Source organism: Sebastes umbrosus, chromosome 22, assembly GCF_015220745.1.
Source record: "Sebastes umbrosus isolate fSebUmb1 chromosome 22, fSebUmb1.pri, whole genome shotgun sequence".
NCBI lineage: Eukaryota > Metazoa > Chordata > Actinopteri > Perciformes > Sebastidae > Sebastes > Sebastes umbrosus.
This window is the reverse complement of record NC_051290.1, coordinates 22391122-22417958: the sequence shown is the minus strand read 5'-3', so window position 1 is coordinate 22417958 and position 26837 is coordinate 22391122. Positions and strand designations below refer to the sequence as shown.

The 26837-nt window shown below is 46.2% G+C and overlaps 1 protein-coding gene across 7 annotated transcripts in view; it reads right to left on the bottom strand.

The window, feature by feature from the left end:
• Window positions 1-1501: 1501 nt before the first annotated feature.
• LOC119482056 (NACHT, LRR and PYD domains-containing protein 3-like) overlaps window positions 1502-26837 on the bottom strand; it is a 35078-nt gene continuing 9742 nt past the window's right edge. For all 7 annotated transcript variants that reach the window (XM_037759435.1, XM_037759442.1, XM_037759438.1 and 4 more), the window contains 8 exons: window positions 20330-20408; window positions 19942-20167; window positions 15945-17724; window positions 15684-15857; window positions 15212-15385; window positions 14741-14914; window positions 2804-2850; window positions 1502-2659 (listed from right to left, as the gene is read on the bottom strand). In XM_037759435.1, the coding sequence (XP_037615363.1) occupies window positions 2085-2659; window positions 2804-2850; window positions 14741-14914; window positions 15212-15385; window positions 15684-15857; window positions 15945-17724; window positions 19942-20167; window positions 20330-20408 (3229 nt within the window). In that variant the 3' untranslated portion in view covers window positions 1502-2084. The remainder of the gene's footprint in view (window positions 2660-2803; window positions 2851-14740; window positions 14915-15211; window positions 15386-15683; window positions 15858-15944; window positions 17725-19941; window positions 20168-20329; window positions 20409-26837) is intronic.

The following is a 26837-nucleotide window of genomic DNA, read 5'->3' as shown; positions in this document are numbered from 1 at the left end:
AGTTTTACAGACAAAGTTAAAGTGAATGTTTCACACCTTCTCTCAGACAACACATCATTTCAGGTCATTACATTGTCGGCTCTTTCAGCCGTCTGCAACACCACAAGTCCCCCGTTATAGAGAGGGGAAGTCCCGCCCCTTCCTGTGACCACCATGGGACCTTATTTAGGAAACAATATGAACGCTAGTCAACAGAGAGAGAGAAATATGTTTTTGATCCTGTTTGAATCGCTCCATGAATCACACAGATGATGTTTGTCTATTTAAAACATCATTTTCAAGTCCAGAAAGTCTCAGTTTGTTGTCAAACTGTTGACGTATCAGACTGAAAATGGGTCATTAGAAAGACGTGAGAGTCGTGTAGTGACGTCTCTCTCTCTGAAGCTACGATGTCTGAGTGTTTCCTACTGGGATGAAGTCACACCAGCAACGGGTCTGATCCTTCTTTCTCCTCCCGGCTGATATAAAGACCAGGAGTCTCTGGATAAAACACATCAGGTCAGATAACGTTGGAACACAGCTACGTTAGCTAGCTAGCTGGTGTTGGTGATGTATGTTGTGTGAGACGAGAGATGTAGCTCACTGAGCGCTTTCACACTAAACTAAATGATCCTCACAGGCACAGTTTACGTTGGTTCAGGGGCTCACTGAACCGCCCACAAATACATCTCTAGTTTTATAATAGCACACAACTAATCATTTATTGGAATGGAGAATAAGATCCACCTTGTTGTGTCTTCATATTGACAGAACCAACCATCTAGCCTTATATTATCGGACACTCTCTGTCCACACACCGTTAAATATGCACTTCCACGTCATGTGAACGAACCACGTACCGATCAGCTGTGAGCTCCAGATCAGACTGGAGATGGAACCTCTTATAAGATGGCTGAGTAGTACTTGATATCTTCAGACGTTTCTACTTTTGAAACAGAAAACACACGTTTAATATTGTGATATTTACTGTAAATGACTAACAATACAGCCAACAGAGAGTCAACTTTCAGGAGATCTCCCTCCAGCCTGCTGCCTCCTTATTTAGGTGTTAGTAGTGAAATGAGGAGGTGTCGTATCAGATAACTCCTCATTTCAACTTCACCAATCAGCCGCTCCTCGTCCGTTGAGACACTTTCAAAGCGAACTACAAGAATAAATAGAAACAGGGCGTCTGACAAACGTTGATCTGAAAACGTGGCGCTGCGCAGTGCTGCGTCACTCACGGCCAGTTAGGACATTCTATTAGAAAACAATGTAATCAATGTGATTGTGTTGCTGACGCTCTCGTCACATCCAGGTAGGACACGGTGTTCCTCTCTGTGTTGTACACATTACATTCTCTCTAGATTTGTGTTATTGTGAAACCCCAACCTTAAAGTTCAAACTGCTCCGATGACGATACGACGACAAACCTACGACAAACTGAGACTTTCTTGACTTGATAAATGATCTTTTAAACTGACAAACATCATCTGTGTGATTCATGGAGCAATTCAAACAGGATCTAAATCATATTTGTGTCTCTCCGTTGACTACCGTTCATATTTGATATGATATCATAGCATATCGTGTACACGACTTCTCATGTTGTAAACACCAGTTCACCAGTTTCATTTGAAGGCACCAACAGTGTAAAAAGAATTCATCAAAGAGAAACCGTGAACATAGCGGTTGTGGCGGTTGCTTGCCATCCCCTGCTGTTGGCTTCTCAATATTGCTGCTATTGTGACATCAGCAGCAAATGAACACGACTCCTATATGGAGCCTTTATGGTCAAATAAAGCAGATATGTGAAAGTACAAACAGGAGAGAAACTACACCTCAAACCACAGAGATTCAGTTAGAAGCTACAAAAGTAGTGAGAGCTGAACACACAGAGACTTTTAAAAAGGTCTCCCTGGTCTCCAGCACAGAGTTGAGTCTCACAACACACGCTGGTTTGAGGTGGAGAAGGGGGGGTTGTCACGGGTTGGCTGAGGCCGGCAAGACGTCACCGTCTACACTGAGAGATCTCAACACCTCAGAGTCCAGGCCAGCTCAGGTAACCCTCACCTGCTCCAACTGCATTTACAATCAGTGAGAAATCAGTGAGGAGAACACAGAGACACTGAAGAACCAGAACTAGATCCAAACCCAAACCCAGACCCAAACCCCAACCCAGGATAAAGAGGTTCAGTGAATGTGGTGTTGAAGGTATGGAGGTGGATCAGCGTGCCAGAGGAGACTCTGTAGAAGGAAAGAGTGCCAGCAGGACAGTCTACATACACTCCTACTCTGCCAGAGGAGGAGAAGGAGGAGGAGGAGGAGGAGGTGATGGGTGTTTCTCTGTTATTGTACAAGACAGAGTAATCATGACCACAATCATAGCACCTAAGACTCCAGGACTGATCATTCCTTCCAAACTCACAGTCTTCTCCGTGTCCTCTCCTGCTGATTCCTCTGTAACTCACTGATATAGAAGCTCTTCCTCTCCACTCGACCTCCCAGTAACAGCGACCAGTCAGACCAGTTCTACACAGCAGCTGAGGACACGAGTCAAATCTGTCTGGATGATCAGGATACGACTGAACCTCCTCCACATGTGTCACCTTCCTGTTGTTGTCAGACAGTTTGAGCTTTCTGTTCACTGTGTTTGTGTCGAGTGTGAGTTCACAGGAATCTGATGGAGAGAACAAGACACAATACAGCTGCAGTTATTAATCTATCGTCTCTGATGATGACATCACAGATTTGAATGAGTGATGTCACAGTCTGAAGATGGCTGACGCTTTGTTTTCATGAATCAAATTAAAAACCCACTTACACTTCCTCAGACCGGGTGTCAACCATCGGACTCCAGCAGGCTCCACCCTGAAAGGAGGAGGGGGGTCAGAGCAGCACTTCCTCTCTCAGCATGGAAACATGGACATCACATCGCTGTCATACACACAGCTTTGTTATCCTCTACCAATGTACTTACATGTTCACATGGAGCACTTCTGATAAGCAAGGCTAAAGTGAGCATGGCAATAATAAAGATGCATTCTGGGTTTGTCACACCACAGAAACATGTGTTACTAACCACCCAGACAAATTTGAATGATTAAAAAAATCACCAAGTATATAAAATGATCTTTCAAAATCATGTAAAAATCATCAGTATTGTGCTCTGAGACGCTGGGGGCGTGTCGCTGAAGGTGCTGAAACCTGAGGCCTGTACTACGAAGAGAGTTCAACATACCCAGGATATCTTCTCCTTATCTGGTTTAACTAACCCTAACAAACCAGATCACGCTAAGCGGTCCTACGACGCTGGTTATCAACTCGCTAAATCAACCCAGGGTTTCTCTGTCTGGCTACGAGCGCGTTCACATGAACGGGGAGGTGTTTGCAGCATCTGACCAATCACAGACATGGACAAGTCTACAGACTGCAGACAGACAGACAGACAGAGAGACACATTTTACAAAGGAAGAGTAAACTATATTAGACAAATACGAAGAAGTTAAACACTTAATCCAGACTAAAAGTAACACAGTTGAAGCTGCCAAATGAAGCTTATGCGTAAATTCAGTCAGGAAGACTAGGGGTGCAATCTCATTCATTCTCATTCATTCTGGGTCTCTCTCTCATGGGCTATTACAATGTCAGCTGATTATGGGCGTCTCTCTTTTCAGTGACCAATCAGATCTTGTCATATCTCCCTAAACCAATCACATCGTTGCTGTTAAAGTTTAAAAACGTTCTCCTCTATGCTGTTTTCAGTGTCAGTATCAGCACAAACTGATCAACGTGGCTCGAATGCAAACAGCAAATAGTTCACATACCTTCATCCAGTCTTAGTGGTATAACCAGCGACATCTGATCCTCAGCAGAGGAGTTTCTCCCTCTTGTTCACTGCTCAGGCAGCTTCATCTGCTACTCCAGGCTACAAATGATCGCACTCGCAGTCTCTGGTTAAATCCAGCAAACATTATGCCCCCAGCTCATATGCTCAGGCTCACGCCACATCGGCGTCTTCATCACCGTCTGGCTTCTTCATCACAGCCGCCACGTCACTACATTCATTCCACCTCAAGCCGCTTCATCTAAAGGTAAAAGCTTGACAGAACTCACCAGCCTCATCTAACCTGGCAAGAGGCGACATAATATCACCATCGAGGATACGTGGACATACGTTTTGATAGCTTCGATATCAAAGTGTCGATATAAACGTGTCGATATCAATGTGTCATATCAACCTGCTCCGTATTCAGACAGAGTTAAAACATTTCCGGGTTCCTCACAGAAGAACCGGCGTGATTCAAAATCATCTGCTCAATCACTTCCATAAAGTTCAGCGGTTACATCCAAACCGGTGGTCTCACTCGGATCCAGTACTTGTAGATCATCAGCTGTATTTTAACTAGTTTTCGAGGCACTTGTTCAAACTGTAACACTTTTCAGTCTCTCGGCGCATCAATGCTCACAGGGAACTATTACCGTAAATGCTGTAATAGCGGTGGGCTATAATTCTACAGTGTACAGGGTAACAGACTTTGGACTGAAGCAGCCTTCTGTTCTGAAACCACAATATCACTCTATATTTCAGCTGCTTGGCAGTAATGTTAGCTGGCCAGACGGAGGTCTCTCCATGAATCACTGCTGAACCTAGTGTTGGCTTTTCCTGCTTCAGCCTATAGGGCTGAAGCAGGAAAAGCGGGTCGGTGATGGGGCTGAGGCAGGAAGAGAAACGCTATCGTCTCCCGACTGCGCCTGCAGGGAGACACCGGCACCCGGTTGGAGACGATAACATTTCTCGCTGCGGAGTCCCGTCACTTCATAAGATACGGGAAATCTCTGTTGGTCTGGAGGAGCTGCAGCAGTTATTTCTGCACAAACGTTCACTGTACATTCACTAGATATTCTCAGAGCTAAACTAACTCTTCTGCAGTGTGTAGTGTGCGCGCATGCATGTGTAGAGGTGGAGCGAGACAGCGAGAACGCGCGTGGTGTGTGAGTGAAGGCAAGCAGGCAGAGGAGCAGAGAGTCCAGCCACACGCGAGCGTGCATATGCGAGGGCGCATATGCGAGGGCGCATATGCGAGGGCGCATATGCGAGGGCGCATGGGATCCCGACCCGGTAGATTTATACTTGTAAAGAGTTACAAACAGTCCCTTTAAAGCTTCAGTAGTCAGTATATTTGGCTGCATTGGGAAAAAAAAGTCCATAATAACCTTTCAGCATATTGTAATTCAAGTGTTCTGAGAGAGTACTAGACTTCTGCACCTCCTCATGGCTCTGTTTTCAGGCTTTAAAAAATCTAACCCGTGATGGGAGACTTTGACCAATCACAGGTCATTTCATTGAGAGAGCGTTCCTATCGGCATGCGACCAGAACTTGGCGTTCCTTCACCAGATTTCACAAGGGCTTCACAAACTTTCCCATTTTACAGCTAAACCGTGCACTACAAGATGATTCTGAAAACATCTGAGGAGAGAAATAGGCATTAACGTAACATAATATTGATTCATATTTGATCAGCGCTGCCTAGTTTGACCGCTTGGTCGGAGTTCGCGAGGATTGACAGCCGGCTCTCATAGACGGCAGCTGGACGGCAGACCACAGATCAGCTCTTACTGCTTGTTTTCCTCCCGAAGTGAAATCTTGCAGATGCGTTAGGAATACTGGAGGACAGAGGCACATGATTTTCAGGTTACCTGTTTCATGTACTACTGTCACAGTATAGCGACCGTTTTATAAAATATAAAAAAACATATTTTTTTAATCATATTTGCTTCAATATTGCCGACTTCAGCTTTATATATTGACTAAGCAATAGAAGGACTAAATGCTTCATGGCGTACATTCACTACATGCACAGAGTTGTCTACCTCGTTAAGTGCAGCTTATCAAGCAGCAGTCACCAGTAACCATAGCGCTGAACGGAAGTTTTGAACGTTAAATTTATTAAATAATAATAATAATAATAAATGAATAAATATGGTAACATGGAATTGATTCACACGGGTCTCGAGACCCCAGTATCCTGAGTGAAACTCTTGAGTTAGGCTTTTTTTTATTACGACTTCCTCTCCTCATGACCCGGCGCTTTCACTATGTCGCCTCACTTTGGCAGAAGCCTTAAAGCTTCAGTAGGCAACAAAAGTAGCACATTGGGCAAAATTCCATAATGATTTTGAGCATATTGTAATTAAAGTGTCTAAGGGATAATTTTAATTTTAAAATTCCTCAGGTCTCTGTTTCACGCTTTAATAAAAAAAAAGAATTCTAGCTCAGGATGGAGACTTTGACTAGTCACAAGTCAATTCAGAGAGAGCGTCCCTATTTGCTGTGCTCCGGTTGGCGAACGGTGTTGGGATTTCCTCAAACTAATTTCAACATGGCTGCTGGGTCACAAACTCTCAATTACAGATAAAAAGTACACTACAAAATGTTTATGAAAACATTTGAGAGAGAAGTAGGCATTACAGTACCAGAATATGATTCATAATTGATCAGCGCTGACTAGTTTGAAGTGAAGTGAACGTCTCGTGGCTCTCATAGACGGCAGCTGGAGGCAGTTCTCTTTCCTATCGAGACTATCTCTCCAGCTTACATATTCCATATGTATGGGGAATGACCTCTCCTAGGTCAGGTGACGTGGATACTTATTTCAGACACACCGGCACTGCCGGCCACGCCTAGACGTGAGTCTATAAAGCGCATGCGCTGGCGTGGAATCATTGACATTTTGATCTCCACTTTGGTGCAGAACGTGTGATAAAGAAAGAGGAAAAAGCTAACTCAAACCAGAATATCAGGGTTACAGCATCGAGTCCAATTACCTGGTGTAAGGAGCGGGCATCTGTCTTTGGCAGCCTCCCCGGACTGCTGCTGTCCCTGTCTGGTAACCGTGTCTCCGGTGTGCTGCATGGCGGCTAATCTGGTTGACCGAGGTACCGGGGCTTCCAGGGCGTATTGCGAAAGTCGCTAATGCGTCCAGAGGCAGTTTGTCTCCTGTGCCGTTAAATCGGCTACAGCGACGAACGTTGACCGGTGTGTGTGTGTTCCTATCCTGCTGCGGCGGGTACGGAACTCCGGCGGGTACGGAACACGCAGACTACACGCTGTAGTTGCAGCAAGCAGGAATGTTAAGAGAGGTTTCGGATCTCTCTCCCGAACGCAACACCAGCACACAGGGCCGGGCAGGCGTCCCCGCACCGGCACCTGAGTCCCGGGAGGAAAGAGATGCTGCTGACAGTGGCATACGAAATTACGAAAAAAAAAAAGATGTAAACAATCTCATGTGCCGCTTCCGGGTTCCATGTATCATGGGACTGGCTACCTGGTGACATCACTTCCTGGGCATTAGAGAGTTGTTTCATTTCTGGGGAAAAATTAAATAAAATAAAGGAAGAGAGGTATTCTTTGGATTTAAAAAAAAAAAAAAGAACAAAAGGGAAAAAAAACAACCACCTTTGTTCAGTCAGTATGGCAGACACTGCTGGCCATTCCTGTTTTGGTTGTAGTGTTAATTTGCCAATGGAGGATGAGCATGACAGGTGTGTTTCATGCTTGGGATATGACCATGCACTGAGGGCTAAAAATGACCCAGCGTTCTGCATGGATTGTTTTATCATGCCCCTTCGCACAAGGGAAGCCAGGCTTCACTTTTTTAGAGGGAAGCGCCCCTGCTCCCCTTCCCGGGTTGAGGGGGGGGCTAAGCGCCCAAGGCGAACCGCATGGGGTCCCTCTTTTGCTGGGTCTACCTCTGCCCGTTCACAGGCTGGGGGTCGGCATCGGCCTCCTCCTCCCCCTCCTCCTCTGGATGAGGAGGAGGAGGAGGTTGATGTGCTTTCCCTGTTTCCTTCGGAGGATGAGGCCGATTTGCCAGCTTGGCAGCAGGCCGAGCAGGGCTTAGGGGCAGCTGAGCCACCTTTGGCTTCCCGGTTTAAGGAGGTCATTGACAAGGCAGTAGGAGCGCTTGAGATTCCTCTGCCTGAGAACCCAAGGGCACCGCCCTCTCTGTTTGAGGATGAGAGCGAAGCTCGTCCTGCCCCTACCAGAGTACCCCTCCTTCCAAATTTTGAGGAGGTAGTACAGAAGCAATACAGCAGCACACAGGTGGTCTGGTGTCAGTAGGGGGATGGCAGACATAAGTACTATTTAAAATACACAAGGCTATGGCTGTTCAAACAAAGCTTGCCAATACTGGTGCCATCCTATCATTGTATCTGCGCCAACTGTCATGCAGGTCACAGGATGAGCAGGGGAATGTGAGCCTGACAGAAGAGATGCATCAGGCTTCTTCTCTTCTACCTACAATAATGAAGGAGCAGGCTGAGGCAGCAGGCAAGGCTATTGCGTGCCTTTGGACAGTGAGGCGCCACCTTTGGCTGTCGCAGTCCCGGCTGCAGCAGGAAGACCGAGACACACTTCTATGGTTTCCTGTTGAGCCCTCTGCCATGTTTGGTCCGGATATGGTAAGTATGTTGCAACAGGCCAGAGAAGCCCGGCACTATGCTAGGGAGATGTCGGGAGATGCACCTCAACCCCAGGGTCCTGTTGCGCAGCCCCAGTGGGGTCCAGAGGACCTTAGACCCCAGCTGGAGGCGTTTCGTAGGCAGTCCTCTGGCAAATTCAGCTCCTCGGGCTACATTGGTGGACCCGAAGCACAGGAAAGTGCTGCAGGCGGAGGTGACATCACTACTGTCCAAGGGAGCCATAAGAGAGGTGGAACAGGGCGATCGGCAAGCAGGTTTTACTCCCATTATTTCCTTGTGCCCAAACGGGACGGGGGACTCCGTCCCCTGAGATGCAAGATGCTGACAGTTCCGAGGTTGAGACAGGCAGTCAGCCAAGGCGACTGGTTCGCTACAATCAACCTCGAAGACGCCTATTTTCAGATACCAAAAGAGAGAGAGATCTGGGAAAATCACTGGCGTTTCCTGAGGTTCAATTTCAAGGGCAGGACCTACGAGTTTAGAATCCTCCCCTTCAGTATCTCTTCTGCCCCTCGGAAATTTTTAGTAGGTGGATGGATGCTTTCCTAGCACCTCTTCGGCGTCTGGGCCTCAAGGTGTTCAATTACCTGGACGACTGGCTAATATCTGCCTCCACGGAACAGCTGTGCCGCCATCATGTGTCCTGGAGCACATCCAGAGTTTAGGCCTGCACCTCAACACAAACAAAAGCAGGTTGGAGCCCGCCCAGGTGACACAGATGGCCTGTCTCTCCCAGTTCCGGTTAGGAACAAAGGTCAGCTGGAGACTGTGTCTCTGCCTCATGGGCCTGATAGCAGCTGCTGTTCAGGTGGTACCCTTGGCAATTCTGCACATGCGGCCTGTGCAGAGGTGTCTCCTGAGTTTGGGGTTGTGCCCTCAGAGGTCCCTGTCAACCAAGGTGTCAGTCACCCGTAGGCTTCGTGTGGCCCTTCATTGGTGGGAGCACCCAGGTAACATTGCAAAGGGAAGCATGTTGGGTACAGTGGTTCTTCACCAGCTGGTAACAGCAGATGCCTCTCTGAGGGGATGGGGTGCAGTTCACGAAGGCTGGGGTGTCAGCGGTCACTGGTCTGGCCCCTGGACAGATCAGCACATAAACGTGTTGGAGCTGAGAGCAGTTCACCTCGCACTTTATGCCACGTCTCCGTGGGCATCATGTGCTGGTAAGAACCGACAGCACCATAACTGCAGCCTATGTCAAAAGGCAGGGGGGCCAGGGCTCTCCCCTCCTGTGTCGGCTGGCACACAAGCTTTGGACATGGGTGCACCCCCAGTTTATGTCCCTGAGAGCGTTGCATGTGCCAGGCTCTGCAAACACAGCTGCTCCATCTACCTTCACCAGATTCTACCGCATAAATGTTGCAACCAGCACCGCCTTCGGTGAGTTGGTGCTGGGTGCAACCCAGATGTGACTTGATCCTACCTGCCAATAGGCCTGGGCCTCTTATCAGGACCCCCTGTTGGGGTGATAAGTGTCTCCCCTCAGTCAGCTTAGCGTCTTGCGGGCTTACCTGAGCGGCTTTCCTCCCATTAGAGGCCTTAGAGTCTGGCAGGGCCTGTTAACTGGTTGGAGTGTAATAGTGTACATTTGTAAATAGTTCGTCTGTTGAGGTGTTCATAATTATTGGTCTGCACCGTCTCCTCATGGTGTGTCTTACAGAGTTCCCCATACATATGGAATATGTAAGCTGGAGAGATAGTCTCGATACGATAGAGAACGTTTCGTTACGGTGTAAACTTTGTTCTCTGAGTGAGAGACTATCTCTCCAGTATGAGGCCGATCGGAGACACGTTACGATCAAATCTAGCAATGATCCCACGCCAGCGCATGCGCTTTATAGACTCGCGTCTCGGCGTGGCCGGCAGTGCCGGTGTGTCTTAAATAAGTATCCACATCACCTGACCTAGGAGAGGTCATTCCCCATACATATGGAATATGTAAGCTGGAGAGATAGTCTCTCACTCAGAGAACAAAGGTTACACCGTAACCAAACGATTCCAACCCATGCTCGAAATAAATAAATATAAATAAAAGCCTAACATTGTAGTAAAGGAAAGCCCAGTGCCTCATAAAAACACTAAAGCCTTAACAGTCAATATATATGCGATGGCTGCAACAAGCATCAGTATTCCGATGCCCGGGAATGAGAATGGGGAGAAATAATTTGTTCAAAATCTACAAGCATAAAAGAAGGTCTGTCAGAATGTATTGGATGTGGAAACACCGTCACCTCTGGCGTCACCTCATAACCGTGGTGCAGCTACAGCGTTCAACTGGGACCATATGGCTAGGGACAAGTCACCTTCTGACATATGCTTGATCACACAATCCACTTTAAACAATGTTTAGTCATGGCTGACCTCATCTCAACATCACACACAACTGTGCAGTGGCATAACGGCTGGGTCTCAGCACCAGCCTCCCTCTTACTCCAGTATTCATCATTGGCTCGTGGGCTACATGTCGGGGCCTTCATCGGATCACAATCACATTAGTTCATGTGTCCCTCATCGTTGGCATTCCAGTAGTACACTCTTCAGATTGAACGGAAGCCTCACGCGTTCATCTGCACAGAAAGTCATCACGACCTGTCACAGTAACAACAGCAAAATGCTAGCTCCTCTAATGTTGTTCAACAGATCCTCTATATTCATGTATATAACTGGTGGTGGTGTTCAGTTTAGCGGCTGCATTGCTGCTAATCTTCCCTCTATTTTATCTGGTTCCGGTTACAGTTGACCTCGGCATTCATCAGGTATCCGTTCAGTTTAATTAATTCAGATTATTACAAGCAATTCTTAGTATTTCGGCTAATTGCTTTAGTATAGAGTCTTGATTACTACAAATTCACTGTTTTATTTTGCAAAGGTTTATATTCATCATATTTCAGGTGAGTGTTTTTTATCATCATTTCTTATAAATGCTTTCATTTATTATCATTGTATTTTCTACCTTTTAATACTCATACACTCTCTTCTTATCTCATATTCAACTAATCGTTTGAATCGGATCTGGCCTTTCACCCTGGTCATTTATAGCTTACTTCTTAAGCACTCCAAAAGTGGAGGTACATGTTCAGTAATCGTGGCTTGCCTAGTCTCTCAGTTTTGCCCCTTTAAATCCATGATTAATTACAGGCGACTTAGACCAGGTATTAGTTCTACCTCTCCATTATTTCTCACACCATTTAATCTTTCTATGTCTAAATCTTGGATCATTTATCATTTTGAGATAATCCTCACCAAAGCCAATTATCCACTCAGCATTATTCAGGGCATTCTTTTAGAATAGGTGCAGCAACATCTGCCGCAAATCAAGGCATTTCTTCAACTACACCGCAAAAAATTGGGCGATGGTCTTTGTCTGCTTATACCTCTTACGTTCGCCCTGATGTCAACACTATCCTCGTAAATCAAAGATCTTTAAAACCATGATTCTCTGGTAAGTCATGCATGTAACTGGTGGTGTTGGTTATTTATTCATATTCTGCTTTCTTGAACCCACTTATTACATTTGTTTCACAGGACTACTGTTACACTAGCATCACCTGACCCAACCTATCACACTCGTTTTAATTAGTCCCACTTGCACTGGTTCTTTAATGACCTCACACTTTGCTTTAGTCTATGTGATCTTATCATTATGGGCGCCCTTGCATTATACTGGTCATGTGACCTCACTCTGGTCTGTCTGAAGTGACCCTCAAATTACATCGGTCCGCTGTGACCGGCGTCTCAACAAGGTCCGCTGTGACCTGCGTCTCAACAAGGTCCGTGTGACCTGCGTCTCATCATGGTCCGCTGTGACCTGAGACTCAACATGGTCTGCTGTGACCTGAGTCTAAACATGGTCCGCTGTGACCTGCGTCTCAACATGGTCCGCGTGACCTGCGTCTCAAAATGGCCCGCTGTGACATGCGTCTCAACAAGGTCCGTGTGACCTGCGTCTCATCATGGTCCGCTGTGACCTGAGACTCAACATGGTCTGCTGTGACCTGAGTCTAAACATGGTCCGCTGTGACCTGCGTCTCAACATGGTCCGCGTGACCTGCGTCTCAAAATGGCCCGCTGTGACATGCGTCTCAACATGGTCCGTGTGGCCTGCGTCTCAACATGGTCCGCGTGACCTGCATCTCAACATGGTCCGTGTGACCTGCGTCTCAACATGGTCCGCTGTGACCTGCGTCTCAGCATGGTCCGCTGTGATCTTCAAATTTAACTGGTCCAATGAGATCTCACATTACACTAGTCTGATTTGACATCATTCATAGTAGGAAAATGTGCCCTCATAATTCAGTGGGTCTCACTCTTTGAACGGTATATCATGACCCCACTTATTACACTTGTCATGTGACCTTACTATTGCACTGGTCTATCTCGACCCCACTCTGGCACTGTTCTTAGGTTATCACAATCACCTGGTCTTGTGATCATATTCTATATCGGGTTCTATCTTTACCTCATACCATGTGAGTTATAATTTGTTTTCATCATGATCTAATTAATTTTATTTCTGCTTAAATTTCACAGATGCTGTAAGGTAAGGAGGCGTGCACTGTTTTAACGTCATATTTATAGGCAATAAATCAACGTATTTATTCCCTGTTTTCTTTAGGGGAATAATCCTGATCCAACTACTGCATCACTTTCCCCTTACTATGTCACATTGGGTCTAAATCGCCAAAGACTGTTACTATTCATAAATTTGTGCACTTTGTAATAAATAACCTTTTCATTCAATTCATACGTCTCTCCTGATTGAAATGAAGCTTATGCGTAAATTCAGCCAGGAAGACTAGGGGTGCAATCTCATTCATTCTCATTCATTCTGGGTCTCTCTCTCATTGGCTATTACTATGTCAGCTGATTATGGGCATCTCTCTTTTCAGTGACCAATCAGATCTTGCCATATCTCCCTAAACCAATCACATCGTTGCTGTCAAAAGTTTAAAAAACGTTCTCCTCTATGCTGTTTTCAGTGTCAGTATCAGCACAAACTGATGCAACCCTCCACCACCCCATCACCTCCAGATTCATCACATCAGAGCAATCCTGCTCCACTTCATTCGTCGGATCTGCATCAATCTTTTCACTACCACAATCACCAGTGTCTAGACCCGGGGGGAATAATCCTAATCCAACTATGGCATTACTTCCCCCTTACTATGTCACATTGGGTCTAAATTGCCAAAGACTGTTACTATTCATAAATTTGTGCACTTTGTAATAAATCACCATTCAATTCATACGAGTCTCTCCTGCTTGAAATGCAGGAAGGACAGCTGGTGAAAGAAAAAACTCCCGATGTGTGAATGCGTAAATTAACAGATTTATTAATTTAAGTAGCTTTTAGGAGTGTAATGGATGAATAGATTACACTTCTTTATACCCTTTGGCTAAAATGTGGCATCTATGACTATTTCAACCTTCTTTCAGCTGCGCCCCCCCCACCCCCCCCCACCCCCCCCTCTCCAGCGGTGTGAAACAGACTCAAATGCAACTAAAAAAATAAATATAAAAACATAATTCAAAGCGGTAAACACCCACAGCATAAATCCATCTGTCCTTCCTGCATTTGTCAGTTTAACTGTGTTGTTTTTAGTCTGGATTATGACTGTAACTTCTATTTTGGCTTTCCAAAACCATGTTTGTAAAGACGGGTGGAGTTAAGTTAAGGATGACTCCAGTGTGTCAACAGTTTAACGGCCTAACTCTAAAATCCAGTACTACAATGTACACAGCTATTGCACGTTTTCAGTAATTATTTTCCAACATTTATAGTGTGTTTAGAAACAAATCTGTGAATTTCCTTTAAACGGCCTTTAAGTAGTTTACGAGTTCTGATCCGGAAACGAAAGTGTGACACGCGAACGGACGGATGGACAGACACGTGGAGCGCTATATACTACGTTGTCGCGGGGGTATAATCAGATGACTACAGCTCATTATGTTCACTTATTAATGATATATTATTATCAGTATTATATTGACAATCATCTGCAATTTCAGATATTTCCTCTACCAGTCAGTCCGTAAATCAAATGTTTAAATCTGCGTCAACTGATTTCTTTGTCCACTTGAGTTTCAGTGAAAACAAGCTGTAAACACAACATCTGACATATTTTCAGCCTGTAAAGTAGTTGTGTCTAACATGATATAAACCAGCTGCTTTCACATCCATTTACAGTGTACCTGAGCAGGTAGTTTACAGTGTACCTGAACAGGTGGTGTAAAGTGTACTCTACTACTATACTGCAGCAGGCCTCTTCATACCTGAGAGTGTCCAGTCTCCAGTGTGGATCATCCAGTCCAGAAGACAGCAGCTTCCCTCCGGAGTCTCCTGGATGATTGTAGCTCAGGTCCAGCTCTCTCAGATGGGAGGGGTTGGAGCTCAGAGCTGAAGCCAGGGAAGAACAGCCTTCCTCTGTGATCAGACAGCCTGACAGCCTGCAAACACACATAACACACGTCACATATTTCTCTAGTCACAACCAAACACCCACTAATGTCCATCAACAATCTGACAACATTACTGGTAGCTCTCCAATTCCTCTCGGATATTTCAATTCACAATAGAGAGAGAGAGAGAAAAAAAAACAACAACATAAAATGTGCTCATGGGAAGAGATTGAAACAAAATAAATTCAACTGGTTTGAAACCATATTATCAGAGACAGATGCAGGTTACCAGTTTATCCGTTAATGTAAATCAGGATTTAATGGGACATGTTGATGAATCCTGACCTGAGAGTTTCCAGAGTACAGTGTGGACTCTCCAGTCCAGCAGACAACAGCTTCACTCCTGAATCCTGCAGGTTGTTGTTACTCAGGTCCAGCTCTCTCAGATGGGAGGGGTTGGAGCTCAGAGCTGAGGCCAGAGAAGACCAGCCTTCCTCTGTGATCAGACAGCCTGACAGCCTGCAAACACACATAACACACATCACATATTTCTCTAGTCACAACCAAACACCCACTAATGTCCATCAACATTCTGACAACATTACTGGTAGCTCTCTGATTCCTTTCGGATATTTCATAAACAATAGAGAGAGAGAGGGAGAGAAAAAAACAACAACATAAAATGTGCTCATGGGAAGAGATTGAAATAAAATAAATTCAACTGGTTTGAAACCATATTATCAGAGACAGATGCAGGTTACGAGTGTATCCGTTTATGTAAATCAGGATTTAATGGGACATGTTGATGAATCCTGACCTGAGAGTTTCCAGAGTACAGTGTGGACTCTTCACTCCAGCTGACAACAGCTTCACTCCTGAATCCTGCAGGTTGTTGTTACTCAGGTCCAGCTCTCTCAGACTAGAGGACCGGGAGCTGAGGACTGAGGACAGAGCTTCACAGCTTCTCTCTGAGAGGTTGCAGCCACTCAGTCTGAGGAGACAATAATGAAGAAAAAATAAGTTGAAAAGATAGAGTATTTAAGTTCTGATATATGAATCCAACTATCTCTGTACTTACAGAGCTTTGTTGGAAGCTTTGACCACTGGCAGCAGCATCAGAAGAGCCTCCTCTGAAGCAGAGTATTTCTTCAGGTCAAACACATCCAGATGTTTTCCTGATGACAGTAAGATGAAGACCACAGCTGACCACTGAGCAGGAGACAGTATATATGGGGAGAGATTTCCTGAACTCAGGAACCGTTGGATCTGTGTCACTAGAGAACGATCATTCAGTTCATTCAGACAGTGGAACAGATTGATGCTTTTCTCTGCAGAGAGATCCTCATCGAGCTTCTTCCTGATGTGCTGGACCGTTTCCTGATTGGTCTGTGAGCTACTTCCTGTCCGTGTCAGCAGGCCTCGTAGGAGAGTCTGATTGGTCTGCAGCGAAAGACCCAGGAGGAAGCGGAGGAACAAGTCCAGGTGTCCATTTGGACTCTGCAAGGCCTTGTCCACAGCACTCTGGTAGAAGTGTGTCTCAGACTTCTTGGATGTTGTTTCTTCTTCTGCCATCAGATTGACTCCAGAGTTGATGAATGTCAGATGGACATGAAGAGCAGCCAGAAACTCCTGAACACTCAGATGGACGAAGCAGAACACCTTGTCCTGGTACAGTCCTCTCTCCTCTTTAAAGATCTCTGTGAACACTCCTGAGTACACTGAGGCTGCTCTGATATCGATGCCACACTCTGTCAGGTCGGATTCATAGAAAATCAGGTTGCCTTTCTGCAGCTGATCAAAAGCCAGTTTTCCCAGACACTCGATCATCTTCCTGCTCTCTGGATTCCAGTGTGGATCTGTCTCAGCTCCTCCATCATACTTGATGTTCTTCACTTTGGACTGAACCACCAGGAAGTGGATGTACATCTCAGTCAGGGTCTTGGGCAGCTGTCCTCCCTCTCTGGTCTTCAACACCTCCTCCAGAACTGTAGACGTGATCCAGCAGAAGACCGGGATGTGGCACATGATGTGGAGGCTTCGTGATGTCTTGATATGGGAGATGATTGTTCTGGTCTGCTTCTTATCTCTGGATCTCTTCCTGAAGTACTCCTCCTTCTGTGGGTCGGTGAACCCTCTGACCTCTGTCACCATGTCAACACACTCAGGTGGGATCTGATTGGCTGCTGCAGGTCGTGTGGTTATCCAGATGTGAGCAGAGGGAAGCATGTTCCCCCTGATGAGGTTTGTCAGCAGCACATCCACTGAGGTGGACTCTGTGACATCAGTCAGGATCTTGTTGTTGTGAAAGTCCAGAGGAAGTCGACACTCATCCAGACCGTCAAAGATGAACACAACCTGGAACTCTTCAAACCTGCAGATTCCTGCTTCTTTGGTTTCAGTAAAGAAGTAATGAACAAGCTCCACCAAGCTGTACTTTTTCTCGTTCAGCACATTCAGCTCTCTGAAAGTGAATGGAAATGTGAACTGTATGTCCTGGTTGGCTTTGTCTTCAGCCCAGTCCAGAGTGAACTTCTGTGTTAAGACTGTTTTCCCGATGCCAGCCACTCCCTTCGTCATCACTGTTCTGATTGGTTCATCTCTTCCAGGTGAGGCTTTAAAGATGTCTTCTTGTCTGATTGTTGTCTCTGGTCTGTGTGGTTTCCTGGATGCTGTTTCAATCTGTCTGACCTCATGTTCACAATTGACCTCTGCAGTCCCTCCCTCTGTGATGTGGAGCTCTGTGTAGACCTGATTCAGAAGGGTTGGGTTTCCTGCTTTAGCGATCCCCTCAAACACACACTGGAACTTCTTCTTCAGGTTAGATTTGAGTTCACGCTGACAAACTGCACCAAGAGTTCCTGAATGAACACAAGATCAATAAGTCAAAGAACAAATTTCAATATTTACTTTAAGAATGAGTAAATTAATATACATCAGACTGGCACATACGGGTGCTTCGCAAAAACTCAAGGCCACGCCCCCTTTTGGGGGACAGAAAACCAAAGATCTCATAGACTTCAGTGTAATTTGACGAATGTCTGGATTGTAATTTTGACAAATTCATATGCATTCAACTCTTGTTATACAAACGTTTTTTTAATACACATGTCTACTTATTTTTTGGCAACCTTGCCTGGACCTGAGCATTGGCGATATCTTAATAAATAAAGGTTGATCGCCGCCATGTCCCTTCAGTCTTCCCCCATCCAACACAGTAGAGGATATTACTGATCCAGACATCTCTACATATCTGATTGAATCCCGTTAGGCTAAGTGTTGTCTGTATATAACCAACGTGTTAATAACCAACTGTTTGATCTATAGGCTGAGATTTAGTAAGATGCTGCAACAACGTTAATGTATGACTGTATTACTGCAGCACCCTCCCACTCAAGCTAACGTTAGCTAGCCATGCTAGTCACTGTCATCAGCATCATTTAGCCATTTAGCACACTGACAGTGAATATTCACAAATCGTATGAGCCTCAGATCTCAGTGTGAAAGCCTCGTTAACCCGCTACACAACAGCTTTTCATAATTTTCTCTCCTGTGACGGCACGTTTCTTTCCTTCAAAAGGGAGATAACGCCATGCTGGTCTGGTCTATAGCTTGGAGTCATAAAGCCATGCTGGTCTGGTCTATAGCTTGGAGTCATAAAGCCATGCTGGTCTGGTCTATAGCTTGGAGCCATAAAGCCAAGCTGGTCTGGTCTATAGCTTGGAGTCATAAAGCCATGCTGTACTGGTCTACAGCTTGGAGCCATAAAGCCAAGCTGGTCTGGTCTATAGCTTGGAGGCATAAAGAAGTTATATCTTTTTTAGGACATGGCAGGGGAACAAATCAGAGATCAGCGTTTTTGGATTTATTGTTGGTGCAACCAACTACACAGCAACTCTTGGGCACCAGTTTGTTTAAAGTAGAAGTTTGGAGACGTTTCAACTTCTTCTGTATACTCTTTTACCGTCTATGAGGTACACGGGATCGTTTTCCCCAAAAAAGGAACTGTGATCATGAGAGCCTAATCTTGATGGTGTATTGCCGGTCTGATGTATAGACCTCTTTTCTGTTTGAGAAAGTTAACATTAACCAATGGGACCAGATTAGCCGACCCCTATGCCGCTGAGAGATTACTTCGGGAGGAGTAAATGGCTTGCTAGGTAGCCAGCTAGCTTATCTGTCTCCAGAACTGGCTAGTTAGCTAGCCAGATTGTCTGTTTCCAGAACTTGCTAGTTAGCTAGCTAGCTTGTCAAGAGACTGACAAGCTAGCTAGCTAACGCCTGCTCTCCTCCCAGTGAAGTAGTCTCCTAGTGGCGAGGAGTGAGGCAGAGGGACCATGACCCAGCGCTGTTGGGCTCATTTTCTGTAGCATGGTGGAATTAGCAAGGTAGCTAGCTAACTAGCCAGTCGCTCAATGAGTCAAATTTAACAACTTAATGCTTCATCCACACACTCTTGTCACAGCGTAGGAAAGCTTTTGCTGTTCACCTCATTTTCTGTGTTTCATAACAGCATGGTGGAATTAGCAAGCTAAGCTAGCTAAGTAGCCAGCCGTCTGACCAGCGGGCTGCTAGCCAACAGCAGCGCTGTAAGATAAATTGAGGGCATATAAATCTTTGGATGCCTATAGTTAACTATCCTTCAGTAAAGTCAGTCAAAAAGAGAGTCGTACAATATCAGCGAAGCGTTTCAGAGATGGAGAGAAAGGGTTGTTAATAGTTTAGCCTTCTGCTAACCGCAGTCAACGGCTCACGGCTACGGTTAGCAGAGGGCTAACTATTAGCAACATTTACTCTCCATCTCTGAAACGTTTCTCTGATATTGTAGCTCGCTAGAGCCTCGAATCACAGTTTGTCATCTCAACTGTTGTGATATCTGGATTCTGGCACCCAACAACACAGCAAGATGACATTTTAGATGTGTAACTTTAGCCCACTGCTAGTGTTAGCCTCCAGCTAACACTGTGACGTAATCATAATGTCGACACACAAAAGGTCTATATTTGGGTCCATCTCTTGAGACATTAGTAAACGTCCCATTCATCCAACATGTTAAATCTTTAGAGAAATCCTCTTACTGCTCTGCAGACAGTCAGCCAGCTCCCCCTGCTTCATTCTCCTCAGGAAGTGCAGTGTGATCTTCAGAAATTCCTCTCTGCTGCTCCTCTTCTCTTCATCCTCACCGTCCAACACCTCCTCATCCTCCCTCTCACTCTCTAGGCATTCTGGGTAATCTGAATTTACAACCTTCTGGATCTTCTTCAGCTCGTTCTTCACAAAAGTGACGATGTTCTCCTCCAGCAGCTGGAACAGAATATTATATGAATGACACGATCAAACTAGAATCATGGAACCAAACATCAGATCCATGTTGGACAGAATGACATCCCACTGGTCTAATAAACGCAGCATGGAGATGACTGTGAGCAGAATAGACGTAAAAGTAGTTGTTGTACATGTACAGACCATAAATATGGAGTCCAGGTGTGTTTGATGCTGCCGGGCAGACTGAAAACTGGGAACATCCGAGCTCTCCTGGTCCACTCTGTGGAGGAATCATGAAGAATGAGCTCACATCATGTCTGTCCACACAGAGACAAACACCAGGTACAGGTCCATGAAGTGATATTTGGATGTCAACAGTGAATCAGATGACTCCCTGTAGTGTTAAATGTTTACTAGTCCTGCTGATCCCACTGAGAATCAACAGCTCAGTCTGCAGCTGTTTGTAGCTTTCAGCTCACTGTTTTCTTCAGTCAGTTTGGTTTAGTCCCAACAGCTCTCACCAACCCCTCCATATTCACCTTATGCTGCCCAGCACATTTTTTCACTTCCGGCTGGAACGTAGTTGTGTTAGTTCTTCCAGTTTAGTGCCAGCAGTGCTATTAAGCAGCTACACTGTGGTGATCGGATGGTTTTACCAGAGACGGTTTTACAATACCACATCCATCAGCCATCGTTGAGTGGAAGGACGATGTACAAAAATGGCCTGAAATCACATATGAGGACATTTGTAGTGTCTCCTGGTTTAGATGGCTCCGCTATAAGGAGCTACAAAAGTACAGAAGCATATCAGTACACCAGCCAGTCAGCATACAAAAGCACAAAGTCGTGTCGACAGTGTTTTTGTAAACCCTCGCTGTCAGATAGATGCCGGCTGGACAAAGCAAAGAGTATAGAAACAAAGAGACAAAACTTCAGAGTTTTCTTCGCTGTTTTGGACTTCAGTACAAACGCTTATTAAATGCATTCTTTATTGTTTAACAAAGGCCATTTTGGTAGAATAGAAATAATTTTGTTTTACTTTTGTATGGCACTTTTTAAGCAGACTTTTTTAGTCGCTTTCAGTCCAAAATGGTGGAAGCATAGCTTTGTTGCTGGGCGCTGATGTTGCAATGGAACGACCAATTGCTTTCACTTCTTGGCAATATACGTACTTTGGACAAAAGTCAACACTAGAGAGTGGAAATTTATGTAGAGTTGTCACTGCAGGACACAATGCTCAAACCAAAGCACCTGTTTTCCACTATCTAGCTAGCTAGCAGCTAACTCACGCTAGTGTAACCGAACGGTCTTTTATGTGCACCTGTACTTATTTATTATAAAATAAGGACACGATGAGATGGAGGTTAATACATGCTGGCAACTTCCTTTACTGACTTGAGCTCCTCCCTCGTCACAGTAGTAACACATACACACATTACACTTCCGCTTTCTCTTCACAATAAAAGCTCATTAACCTGAAATGCTTCAACTCCATAAATGTTACATACCTCCCCTCCTCCAAAAAGAAACGTCCCCGTTTCTAAACAGGAACATGGTAAGTGCAATAAACCCATGTGTACACACTCATATCAACCTGCCAGCATAACAACAAAAAAATTCAACAGTGAAAGATTTCCATGTACCTTACATAACTGCACAACAAAGCATGTCACACTATTTTCGCACACCAGATAGCTGATACACGTATTACTTAGACAAACCATCTTACATTGAAACAAGATGCTACTGCAAGGAGAAACCATGTCCAACCATAATGTCACCTATACTACCCCCCACCCCCGATTAAAGTAACATGAAAATGGTAGAAAATTGCAGAACATGTAAATATCACAACTCTGAAATAAATCCAGTTAACCATAAGTAACAAAATCCTTGAAATGAACTGGTTGTCTCACAATTTGTCCAGAGCGAGACGCAGTCTGTTGCGGGTCATTAACGTCCCAGACATGAACAGTCCCTGAGCCACCAGTGACCGGTGGCTCCTCAGCCACACAGTCCCTATCTGGTGACCCCTCGTCCTGCAGCGAGGGATTTTGAAGAGGAGAAGCTGGGAGGCTCCTCGAAGAGCCAGCAGGTCTCGGCAGAGTGTGCAGTCTATCGTAATGGACTACCCGCCCCTGTGCGTCAGAGCACCACTGTTTGCCTATACGATAGGTGAGTCCAGGTTCTCCCTGGGAGTCCATCACTGCCAAGACCCTGTAGGGCCCTTCGAGTGGGGAGCAAGTTTCATACGATCCTCTGTAGGATCATGCAGCCATACCAGATCCCCTTCTGCATACGGCTGATGACAAACCACTCCATCATGGTACAGTTTTTGTTTCTCGTGGGCGTCGGCATCACACGGCCTGGCACCGGCAAAAGCAGTTTCCAGCCTCTCCGCCAGAGAGGTCACAAAGTCAGCATGAGAAAGAGTTATGTCCGAGTGCACCATCTGGGATGGTACCACAACATCCACCGGGACACAGGTTTCCCGTCCATGAGTTAGGTAGTAAGGAGTGTAGTTGGTGCTGGCATGAACAGATGTGTTATAGGCAAATGCCACATGTTTCAGATAACTGCCTGCCCTGATCACTGTGAACTGATTCTGGTATGCCGTGCACTAGCACATAGTCTTCAAACAAACACTGTGCTACTGATTGGGCTGTGTGATTTGGGAGAACATACAGATTTAAAAATAGAAAAGTAGTCTTCCACTACTAACACATACCTGTTGCCCTTGGAAGTCACTGGTAATTCAAGAATGTCAGTAGCCACTCTCTGGCATGGCCGAGTTGCTTGGGACCCCCACATTGGTGCTCGATGCTTAGGCACGGGGGCCCTGCGGGTTTGACATGGGATGCACTGCTCACACCACTGGCGAATATCCTTGAACATAAAGGGCCAGTAGCAAGTTCGGCGTGCTCGTTCCCATACTCGAACTGCTGAAAAATGTGCCGAGGCGGGTCCTTCATGCAGGTGCTGCAGCACATCAGGAATAAGCGAGGAGGGTACCACAACTTGACACAGAGCATCCCCCGTAAGGAAACACTTCACAGTTCGCCAAAGCAGTCCATTCACAACAGAAAGCCGAGGAAATTCAGTCCATAATTTCCTAAGACACCGGGAGCTTCCTCTCATCTGCCCCTGAAGTGGACGAGACCCACTCCTCTCCATCCAGTCCAGCACCTCACTAATGTGTGGATCGGCCTGTTGCAGTTCTTTTATTTCAGTTTCATCGTGGGAAAGTGCATGCATAAAAGACAAGTCATTTGACTCATTGTCCATGTCCACACACCCGGTGGTGAGGTCAGAGGGCTGGGGGTTCACAGTGTGTGGCTGGGACAAAGTCTCTGTCTGTGGAACACTTGAGTCCCCGTCTGAGTCTATGGCATTAACTTGGATGTTTGCTTCCTGTGAGGTGTCATTTAACACACCGACCTCAGGGACCTGCGGTCGTCGGGAGAGAGCATCCGCATTTGTATGCCGTTGTCCATCCTTGTGCTTTATGACCCAGTTGAAGGGGTCCAGTTCCAGTATCCATCTTGCTCTCTTTCCAGTGGGATCCTTGTCAATAGACATGCCGCGAAAGCCCAACAGAGGCTTGTGATCAGTAATTATGGTGAAGGCAGCTGACCCAATGTAGTGTCGGAACTGACGTACAGCCTACACTATAGCATACAGCTCTCTGTCGAATGTGGACCAGTGCCTTTCGGTGGGAGAGAGCAACTGACTGGCATACACTACCACTCTCTCTAGTCCTTCCCTGTCTTGAGCTAGCACAGCCCCCACTGCTTCCAAGGAGGCATCCGTACACACTTTAAAGGGGAGGCTGAAGTCAGGCATAGTGACAACTGGGGCAGAGGAGAACACCTCTTTCAGATACCCAAAGGCTACCTTGCATTCAGTTGTCCGTTTGAAAGGTGTGTCTTTACATGTCAAGTGGTGCAGAGGAGCTGCACGCTGGGCAAAGTCTGTAGTAAGAGCATAAGCTCACAAATGCTCTCACCTCAGTTGGATTGCGAGGAGTAGGCCAGTTTCTGACTTTGTCGGTGTTTCGAGGGTCTGGCTGCAGGCCGTGGCGAGAAACGACATGCCCCAGAAACACTACATGGTCACGAGCCAGATGGCACTTTCTAGGGTTTAGTCTGAGGCCGGCAGCCTGGATCTTGGAGAAAACTTCACGCAAACTGGAGAGATGCACCTCAAACGTGTGGCTATATATCAGAACATCATCGAGGTATGCCATGCACACCTGCCATGTCAACCCTCTGAGCACTAGTTCCATCATGCGCTGAAACATTGCAGGGGAGTTAGAAAGAACCATTGGCATTGAACGCCACTGGTAGAGGCCCCTGCCTGTCGTGAAGGTTGTTTTCTCCCTGTCTTCTGCTGCAACCTCAACCTGCCAGTAGCCGTTAGAGTACTAAACCACAGGGAGCCTGTTAAAGCATCCAAGGTATCATCCACCCTGGGAAGGGGATGAGAGTCGTTCACTGTGATACTGTTCAAGCGACAATAGTCAAAGCAAAATTTCCACTCACCGTTCTTTTTCTTTACTAGGACGACAGGTGAGGCCCAGGGGCTGCAGCTCTCTTTGATTACTCTGTCTGCTAACAGGGTTGCCACTTGCCTGTCTATTTCCTCTCTCTTCTCAGGTGAGGTCCAGTAAGCGCACTGGCGAATGGGAGGATCATTACCAGTTCTGATATGATGTTTTATGAGTGCACATTTGCCTGTCACCCCTCCTGTGGTGCTAAATATGTCTTTGTGCTCTGCTAGTAATGCAACTAGTTGCGCTTTCTGCTGCTGACTAGCCGGAGACTCCTCCAGCGACACAGGAGTCACATCAGAGGCTGAAATGGAGGCGACTGTCTCACCTGGGACTTGCGGGAGTGACACAATCTCTGACTCATTCACGAAGAAAAACTCCCCCAGGTGCATGCCCTCTCTCAGTATAATGTCCTGACCACACGGGCTGTAGTAACTCCATCCTTCACTGGCGTCACTGTGTGAGCTACAACACACTCACTTGTAGTCTGGAGGTTTGGCGCCAAGTAGCCCACAAAATCAGGGAGCTGGTCAGCAGGCCCGGCCAGGGACACACATATCGGCACCAGCATCTCAGTGAGGGGGGGGCAGTGACATGGCAGAGACAATGGATACATTACAACACTCTGGGATCAAGTCTTTTCCACTCAGAAGGGGAATACTGGTGTCCCATAACTGTAGTTTGCCACGGGCAAAATCCAAGAGGGCACGGTTAGCGACAAGGAAATCCAGGCCCAGCAGGGCCCCTTGCGTAGACCCCCTTAGTATGTAGAAAACATGCTGCAAGGATTCATTACCGAGACGGAGGGTAGCAGTTATGGCGCCCAAAGTGTGAAGCATCTGGCCGTTCACAGCACGTGCAGCAATGTAGTCATCATTCAGGGGGCACTGGCGCAGCGCGGGAACAGACATGGGGAAATCAGCACTGATGAATGACTCTGTTGATCCTGAATACACGAATATGTTGATTTCAGTCCCTTCAATGCTTCCCCTCACATATGAAGTACTCTGCCGCCGTGTTGTGTCCGGTATCAGTGCATTATCTGTTGATGGGATAGTCATTTCTTCCTCCATATGGCCCATAGTCCCTGTAGCTGGTGTTTGGGCTGCAACATCAGCTACAACTCTTTTCCTGACTGGCTGGCTGAGTTGTCTCTCCTGGGGGAGAGAAAACGCACTCCTCTCCTCCTCGGAGCTTCATCATTGAAGGGGCCCCTGGCAAGGTTTTGCAAACTTGGAGAGCGGGGTCGGTTGTAGTAGGGCACCTGGTGGTCCTGCTTTTACCCGGGGCCTCTCTCTTCCCCCCGTTCATGCCAGCCACGATCTGGTGAACGCCCTCTCTGTTCACCCCATGGGCGATGTGACTGGCAGCCGGGCTCCCCACAAGCACACTGACACTTCCATTCGTCTCTGCAGCCACTGGATCTCAGTCGGTTATTTTCCTCTGCCAGTTGTCTCATTTCTATCCTCATATCCCTCATATCTTTGGAAAGTCTTTCCATGGCGCTGTATAAACCACCATCAGATATAGAGTGCACCATAGCAGCTGCACCACCCCCTGTAGCAGGCTGGAGCACGTGATTTCTGCCAAAGTCCATTTTAAGAGTCTCTCTGGCCATCTCACATCGCCCGGCAATTACCAGGGCCTCTTCCAAGTCAGTAGCCCCTTGTTCATAACATTTAGCTCTCAGAGCCGGGTCGAGCCCAGCAAAGAATCTGCGGAATTTTTCATCTCTGTGACCTGTATCACCGTAGTCTGGGAATGCTTCTGGAACTAACTTGCTTATTTCTGCTGCATACACTTCCAAACTCTCACCCGGAGCACGGGGACGGGCGGAGAGGTTAGCTCTGAAAACGTCCAGAAAATGTCTTTGTCCAAAAGATGATTTTTGTTAACTTTTTTAACACTAGGCCATGGGAAAAAGTTGAATCATACACTTCTAGGGACTTTTACTTTGGGAAATCTCTAAATTAATCCAGTAAAACTGTTTGATTTTCAGCATGTATGTAGTCAGAGATGTCCTGTAGTCAAATATAGCAGTCATTGTCAGCAATTATTTATTAAATTTTTTCCAGCAACCCAAAAATCAAAGAATAAAGACATTTCCCTCACAGATTAGTGGTATTTTCTTTTTAATTTATAAGGGACATGTAATGTTTT